The following is a 7,971-nucleotide window of genomic DNA, read 5'->3' as shown; positions in this document are numbered from 1 at the left end:
TCATCCTGCCCGGCTCACAAGTTGCCGGGGGTGACTCGAGGCCGGGTATGCGGTATCTGGCGTTCAGCAGACATTCAGCAGTTCTGAGGTGACGGCGGTGTCACCAGCAGAATGTGAGGGAGAGTGAAGTGCTCTGCTTTTTAGCATAAACAGCCCAGGCCTTCATGGGGTGCGTGTGCGTGCGCGTGCGCGCGTGTGTGTGCGTGCGAGACCTGCATGCATTTCCAGCCCAGCGCTGCCATTTTCCAGTGATGTGGCCTTGGATAGTGACTAAGCCGTCTTGGCTTCAGTTTCCTCATCTGTAAAATGAGGATGATAATTGTCCCTCGATCAACCCCGTGAGGTGTTGATGGATTAAACGGCTTCCAGCGTATGCGGCGTTGCCGCTGCTGTTGGCACAGGTGGTCCGGGGGAGGCGGCGTGGCGGTCCCAGCATGCTCCTGTCCTGGTCTCAGTGGCTTGTGTGTGTTTGCCTCGCAGCACCGTCTTCCTCATGGGACCAATGAAACAGCTGAAGAGAATGTTTGAGCCCACACGTCTGATCGCGACTATCATGGTGCTGGTGAGTCTGCCTGTCGCCGGACCTCTGAGCTGGGGGCGGCGATTTCTGCCCCCCAGAACGTTTTCCTTTGTGTTTGGGACATGGGGGCGTTGCGGGTGGGTGTCAGGATGCCGCAGTTCTACAGATCACCTCCAGAGGGCGCTGCTGGTCAGACGTGCTGAAGGTGGGGGGGCAGGGGCGGGGCGGGAGGGAGCTGGGTTCCCCAGAGGGTGACAGGCAAGGCTACACCCAGGCAGACCTGGGGGGAGGAACGCGGAAACACGGGGTTCACTCTCTGAGGGGGTCCAGTCTCCTAGGGTGGGCTCTTCCCCCTCCGTTCTCTGACTTTGGGATCCTGATTTCATCGGTGTTTCTGAGGAGGGTCTGGTCTCCTCGTGGCCTGTCACCCGCTTCCCTTCAGTCTGTCTGTCGTGTCTCCCCGTCCCGTTAACCCGGAATGATCCTCCTTCCCTTGGGCCATTCTCGTCCGTGTGACCATCAAAATCATTCTGACCACAACCCCTGTCCCTTTATTGTAATTTTCAATATTGCGACACTTTGAGCTTGGTCAGCATACTTTTTAGTCCCATGTGTTCAAGTAAGTAAGTTCTCTAAGGCCATGTCCACGTTTGCTGTTTATTTGGTGTCTTTTCGAAGCACCGGGCTCTGAAAGGAAATAGTTAGGACACATTTCTCGAGAAGTTACTGTCACAGGAAGAGATGACAGGCGTGACGGCAGCTTGAGCACAGTGGCCTTAGCCCGTCCCAGCCAGAGACGGCGGCCTGGACAAGACAAAGACAAGGCTCTCGTAGAAAGAACTTTCTAAGAAGGGAGCCAGGGAAGTGCTGGGTGGCATGTAAACAAATAGCTGACTCGCTGACTGTGACAGTGACGTCTCGTGTTCACCTCTTCCCCGCACGGCCCTTTCCCTCCCCAGACTAGTGTTTGGCAGGAGTTACATACAGCGGTGTGTGTGAAACCTGTCCTTGGTATGTGTGAGTGGAAGGATGGACGGACCAGAAATGCGATTTTGTTTGCTGGACAGAGATTTCGGGAGGATTTGAAAGTAGAAGAGGATCCTTCCCTCTTTAATCGACACGAATTCTTACTGGCCCGTTTAACTTCCCTGGGATTCTAACTCTGTCAAACACGAGTGCTCAGGTGGGTGCAATGCTTTGAAAGGAAGGCTGCGTTCGGCTGCCGTGATGGTCACACCGTCCGATTACTGCAGCTTGATAAGTTGGTGTAAGTTTGCCAAGAACGAGAAGAAGTCTTTACGGCTTTTTTTCCATGTTGTCATTGTCATCAATTCAGTAACGTGTCTCTCCTCTCTCTAGCTGTGTTTCGCACTCACCCTGTGTTCTGCCTTTTGGGTAAGTGTGTGTTTCAGTTTTCCGAAACCTTTTCGGTTTGCGCGCTCGTCACTCGTGTTCACAGAACCGTGTCATTTGTTTCTTCCAGTGGCATAACAAGGGGCTCGCACTCATCTTCTGCATTTTGCAGTCCCTGGCCCTGACGTGGTAAGTGACCTTTTAAACAGTCCTGCCCACGTTGATCTCTGACGAATGCAGCCGAAAGCCTCAAATCCCACGTGGGGCCGGCAGGAGGGTTAGGGACACAGAATCCATTCCGTTGCGCAATTCTCGTTGACGTGGGTAAAGCCGGGCTCCAGGGCAAAAGCCCGCGCCTCGGCCCGCTGCCCGTCGATGGCGCGAGTGGCCCTCAGTGGCCTCGGGAGGCCGTTTGCCCGCCGCAGCATTTTCGCCGGGCTCGTGGGTGACTTTGGGATGATGTCAGTGTCACGGAACCTCTTCCATCCAGTAAGAGCGAGGGCGACGCAGCGTTACAGCCGCTGGTCAGAGGCAGAGACGTCAAAGAGAAAGGACAGTGGTAGAAAAAAATAATGAGCATCACGTTTGTCACGCACTGAACCCTCCAACAGAAGGACAGAGTGACCAGTCAGTGGAGATGGGGAACAGCGGCGAAGTGGAAGCCACATGGCCGCTGGCTGCAGGATCAGTGCAGGTGCTGAGGCCCGTGGGCGGGACCGGGGAGCTGTAACTCGGGGGCCGAGCAGAGCGGAAGGGCTGCTGGAGACACGAGCGTTTGAAACCACGGTGGGGCTGTAGGTTCACGGCCCTTTGAAACTGTTGCAGCATCGGAGAGGGGGGCGGTGGCGGGTGTAGGATCTGTAGCTTCTGAGACAAGTCTGTCGAGTCTATCAGGCGATGATGTCTGCCGGAACAGTTTCCGTGGAGATGTGACTGAGTTAGGAAAAAAAATGTTTGCTTTAATGCAAAGAAAGGAGGACCGTGAACGTTTTAAGGCATCTGGAGACCAGTTATACCCTTCCTTGTTAGAAGTGGATCTTGAGGCTGCACGCTGAGCACGGCGAGGACCGATGGGCCGACGTTCATGACACACGTTTGGTAGTAGGTCCTGAAAGGGCCTGGCGTGGTGGCTTCCGTTTATAATTTTGTTTTCCGGGGGCAGAAATTTGTACCCACATACACATGCTTTTCTTTGCTTCTCCAGTCGTCCCCCCTTATCCATGGGGACACGTTCCAAGACCCCCAGACCGTGGAAAGCACCGAACCCTCTGATCCCGGTGCCTTTTCCCACACACACACACCCCTGTGATTCTAGTTCGGTTGGTGGGGCAGGCACAGTAACCGAGATTAGCAGCAGTAACTTAAACTAGAACCGTTATGAGAACACTAACCAGGGTTACGTGCATGCGGTCCCTCTCTAACACCTTGCTGGACTGCATTCACCCTCCTCGCGGTGACGTGGGATGGTAAAGGCCTCGCTGTGCCGAGAACTTTCCCAGCTTCGCTTCGTGGAAGCGCTTTGGGACCATCGATACGTGAAACAAGGCTGACTGGAAGCCAAGCACCGCGGCTCCCTGACGGTCACGCCCATAGCTAAGTGACTGTTGGGCAGAGGTGTCACCGGCGTGGAGACCCTGGGCAAAGTGCCGATTCATGTCCCGCGCGGGACGGAGCGGGACAGCGGGACGTTTCATCACGCTGCCCAGGACGACCCGCACTTCACGACTTGGGAATTGCTTATTTCTGGAATCTTCCACGTCACGGTTTTCAGACCGTGGTTGCCCACAGGTCGCTGTGAGTGCGGAAGGCAGAAGGGTGGACAAGGGGCGACCGCAGCCGGGTCTCGAAGCCGGTTTCCCGAGGTCCGGCATCGCGCGCACTCAGGCGGATAGCGCTGTGCCCCCGACGCTGACGGTCCCCACGGTGTGTGCTTTGCCTGGACACACCCTGCGCGGTCCCTGGGGTTGGGGACGGCCCCTCCCGCGTGGCTCCCTTCCAGGTGGGGCCTGGGTGGACTGGGGTCTTGCAGGATCTTAGCTTGTTTGCGTTTTCTTCTGTAGAATAGTTGGTATTCGGGTTTCATTTTTTTCTTTTTTTTTTTAATCGGTAATAGCAGAAAAGAACACGTATCCCCATTGGGTGGGAGTTACGTTCAGTGGACGATTTTTAAAAAATTCCAGGACCACCGGTGTGGATTCTGTCTGTTATTTTTTCAGCATAGGTTTCCGTGCCACCTGGACATCTGGCTTCTGTCTGTTTGGGGTGATTCTCTGGCTCCTCTGGTTAAAGCAGTGACCCCATGAGCCTGAGGTGACAGCAGTTGTCCCTACCTGGCTGTGTTACCCTCCTCTGGCCACAGATGACACTCCCCTGCCCTCCCAGTTAAACTGCGGCGCTCTGTGCGTGTGTGCGCGCACGTGCGTGTGTGTGCACACGTGTGTGTACACGCGCGTGTGTGTGCACCCTCCACCCTGGGGGAGGCCCCGGCGAACCACTGCAGACGCCTCTGCAGCTCAGAAGCCTCCCACTGTGTCTCCTCCACTCCCTTCCCCTGATTTGACCCTTGCTGTTGTTTCTCGTTGTAGGTACAGCCTCTCCTTCATCCCATTCGCAAGGTAAGACTGACTGTGCTTGAGACTGACTTGTCATCCGGGGACGGCGATGTTTGCCCAGGGCCTGTAGTGTAGCGTGCTCTTAGGAAGTGCGTGTTATTTTATCTTTACCAAGATCCTTTGAGACAAATGGGCAGATGTTATCTACGAGTTCTGTAGCTTAGTAAGCTGGGGTCCCCCGCGGCCCCATTACCCAGCCAGTGAAGGGCTTTGGCCCAGGCCCACCAGTTTCCGGTGTCGTGATGCACGGTACGTATATGCACAGCGTCACCGGTTCAGCCGGTAGCTTCGGGGAGATTTTCTCAAAGGCGAATGATACCACTTCAGTATCACTGAGCGCGAGACGGAGGGACCGGATGCGTTCATTCCCGCTTTCCTGCTGTGTCCCACCCATGGGAACGTTTCTGAAAAGCGGTTATGAAGGGGAAGTAGGCAGGCCCGGGTTTCCCACTGAGCAATGTGACCTTGGGCAGCGCGCCCGACCCCTCTGGCCTCCGAGGACTGGTGGATGACGGGGTTGGCCCCGCCCAGCGCCGAGGTCCTGCCATGCCAGCCCTCCGTCCGTCAGCACGTTCAGTGATCTTCGCCCTTGCTTCTGTTCTGACGTCACCATTTGACGTCCCCTCTTCTCTGTCTCCCTAAGGAACAGCTAACGAGAAGCTGTTCCTTATCTATGCTGAGGATGAGAAGCAGTGCTTGAGCTGAGGAGGAGGAGGGGCTCGTGTCGCCATTTCAAGGCTGTCGCCGACAGTGGTTTTTAGATGCTGGGAAGTCGCCGAGCCCGTCATGTTCACGGCAGCTGGGTGGCTTTGTGGCTAGGCTCTGGCTTCCCAGATCCTCTGACACGTGTATCGTGAGCTGCTGCAACGGGCCTCGTTTGTCCCTAAAACCCTTTCTTGTGCCGAACAAGCCCATCTTAAGAAGGGCTGTCGTAGAATCGCCTTGGTAATAGAGCGCGGCGCCCACTCGTGGGCGTGCATTCACTCAGTGCCCTGGGCCTGAGTGCAGCCGAGGGCACAGCGGGACGCAGCCGGGGTGAGAGCCCCAGTCCACAGCCACGTGCTGGTGGAGGTGGACGTGCTGTTTCTGTAGGAGACCCACCTGTGGAGCACAGTCGTTCCCTGCACGCCCGACACCAAAGCCCCAGGAGCAGGAACCTGGGACAGGGCTGATGGAGCGCGGGGCTGAGCTCGGTGCTGAGCTCGGTGCTGGACAGGTCCCGGTGCCGGGGGACCCCTGGACGGCGTCCCTTCTGGGATCTAAGTTCATGCTGTGTTCCTGCAGAATCCCAGGGGCGGGAACATTTTTAAACCATTTCTGAAGACACAGTGTCCCTGGGCGCCTCTCTGCTTGCTCAGAGTGAGAAAGGCCCACGCGTTCAGTGCGTTCTGTGATTCTGGTTGATCAAAAAGTGCCCAGTCCTCATCCCGTGGTTTCTGATCGTCTCTGTTTTCTCTCTGTTTTTTCCTGTGACGATCACAGTCGCTGTCATTTCAGTAAAGACCTACCCCGGCTGCATGCAGCATGTCCCACAGCTGCTCTGCAGGGGGCGCGGGGACCTCCCCTTTTACAGATGAGGAATGGGCAGCTCAGACAGGACAGGCGACCTGCCCAGGACGATGCCGCGCAGAGGGGTTGGAGCTGAGGTCTGACCCCCGGCGGTGCTCCCGGCTCGGCAGCCGCTCTGGGCTCCAGGGACGCGACAGGGGCCTTCGCCACTTGCAGGAGCCTTCGGCGACCATCTCCCGTTAACCTTTGCATTTTTTCCTCCCTAGGGACGCCGTGAAGAAATGTTTCTCCGCGTGTCTTGCGTAACATGCGGCGGCCAGTTTTGCAAAGCGTTTGGAGGCCCCGTGGACGGAAGCTGGTGGACACTGTCGTAATATGTTCCAAACCTCTCTCACAGACACGTGCCTTTCATCTTGCAGCCGTGTGTGGCTCCCTGTCCGAACACTTGCGGGTTGCTCTCGGAGGCAGCAGTGCGACCCCAGTCCCAGACGTCTCGCACACAGGAGGAGCGGGTTCTCTGTCTTACCGAGAGGACGCGTCCCCACGCACCGTCTCCTCTCCAGATGGTGTTCCACTGAATTCTCCTCAATAAAACGCGCGTTGAGCAGCAGATAAGCTTCGGGAGCCGGGGATGGCCAGCAGACAGGCAGCCCCATCGGAGATGGCAGTCAGGGACAGAGTTTGGGGGTCAACAGGGGCTTTGTAGACTCGTCCCTGAGCGTAGAGGCCACGCCCCCTGCCCCGCACAGCGCGGATGGTTCTGCCCTCCGACAGCGGTGCGGGAGGGGCCCGTGGTGCCGGGTGGCGGGTGGCGGGTGGCGGCCGGCGGCCTTCCACCTGAGCCTGGGCACTCATGCTGCCTTCCGATCTGCACCTGCCTGGGTGCACACTCTTCCTCTTGGGGTTCTCCGGCTTAGTCCCCACCCCCACGTCTTTACTGGTCGCCCCTGGAATGAGGTTGGGGAGAGAACAAAGCAGGACAGAATCGCTTTTCCTTTTGGACAAGAGCCAACAGGGGCTGAAAATTTTTGCTGTCCTCTGCCACATTTTTTTTCCGTTGTTTATAAATGTTTGCTTTTAAACCGATTTCATTTTCCGTTCTCTCTTGGAGGGGGGCCGGGGCCAGTGGGCGGGAAGACAGCTCCCCCGTGAGGCCAGGGGACGTAGGCACACCTGCCCAGTGACCTTTCGATGGTCCCAGCGTTGGCACCTGAGCCCGTGCTGGACGCACTAGGGGAAGGGAAGACGCGGTGGGCTGTGGGGTGGTCACTTCTCAGCCTGAGGCCTGACCACGACAAAGTGCTTTTGTGCCCCTGATCCTGTCTGGACCTCACACCGCCTGTGACGAAGCAGGGGTTATTCCGCCGTGGGGGCCAGGAAATCACGGCTCAGAGGGGTCACCGGCTCTAGCCAGAGCCACAGTTGGTGGCAGAACCGAGCCCAGAGCCCGGGTCCCCAGCTGCGGTGTCTCACGCTCCACATTTCCCGGCCTGGCCCGGGGCCCCTCTCGTGACCTTCCCTGTCACTGTCAGCCAAGCCGGTGTCTTTCCTAGTACTGACCTCTTTCCACCCCCGTCTCCTGCCCAGGCTCCCTTGGGAGGTCTCCTCCTGCATCTGTCCGTTCCCCGTTGTCCTTTGCACTCTTCCCGGCTGCCCGAGCACCAGAATGTTCTGCCTGGATCGCCAGAGCCCGCGGCTCGGCAGGACTCCCGGTCACCGTGCCGATGGGGTCTCTGCAAGAGCTTTGCCGGGTCCAGCCGCCCTCGTCTCCATGCTCAGGGCTGGTTGCTGACCTCTCTCCCCCTCTGTGGCTGGGACCGCAGACCAGCGGCCGTTTCTTCTGAGCTGGGCGCTGCGAACAGGCCTGATGGGGCCAGAGCCAGAGGCCAGCCTCTCCAGGTGGCACCTGGTCTTAGGCTGAGGTCCCTAACCTGCCTTCAGCCAGGAAAGGGAATTAAACGCCACCCTCTGGTTTCT

At 57.7% G+C, this 7,971-nt stretch overlaps 1 protein-coding gene across 3 annotated transcripts in view; it reads left to right on the top strand.

The window, feature by feature from the left end:
• The window catches only part of SFT2D2 (SFT2 domain containing 2), a 16,032-nt gene extending 8,952 nt beyond the window's left edge, over positions 1-7,080 (top strand). Inside the window, exons 4-8 of one of the 3 annotated variants that reach the window (XM_023519939.1) lie at positions 481-562; positions 1,880-1,915; positions 2,004-2,062; positions 4,459-4,488; positions 6,261-7,080. In XM_023519939.1, the coding sequence (XP_023375707.1) occupies positions 481-562; positions 1,880-1,915; positions 2,004-2,062; positions 4,459-4,488; positions 6,261-6,300 (247 nt within the window). In that variant the 3' untranslated portion in view covers positions 6,301-7,080. Of the gene's footprint in view, positions 1-480; positions 563-1,587; positions 1,824-1,879; positions 1,916-2,003; positions 2,063-4,458; positions 4,489-6,260 lie in introns of those variants that run through there. The other 2 variants (XM_011374186.2, XM_023519940.1) reach the window with 2 other exon arrangements.
• The last annotated feature ends 891 nt before the right edge of the window (positions 7,081-7,971 follow it).

This window comes from Pteropus vampyrus, unplaced genomic scaffold, assembly GCF_000151845.1.
Source record: "Pteropus vampyrus isolate Shadow unplaced genomic scaffold, Pvam_2.0 Scaffold241, whole genome shotgun sequence".
Lineage (NCBI taxonomy): Eukaryota > Metazoa > Chordata > Mammalia > Chiroptera > Pteropodidae > Pteropus > Pteropus vampyrus.
This window is presented reverse-complemented; position numbering and strand designations above follow the sequence as displayed.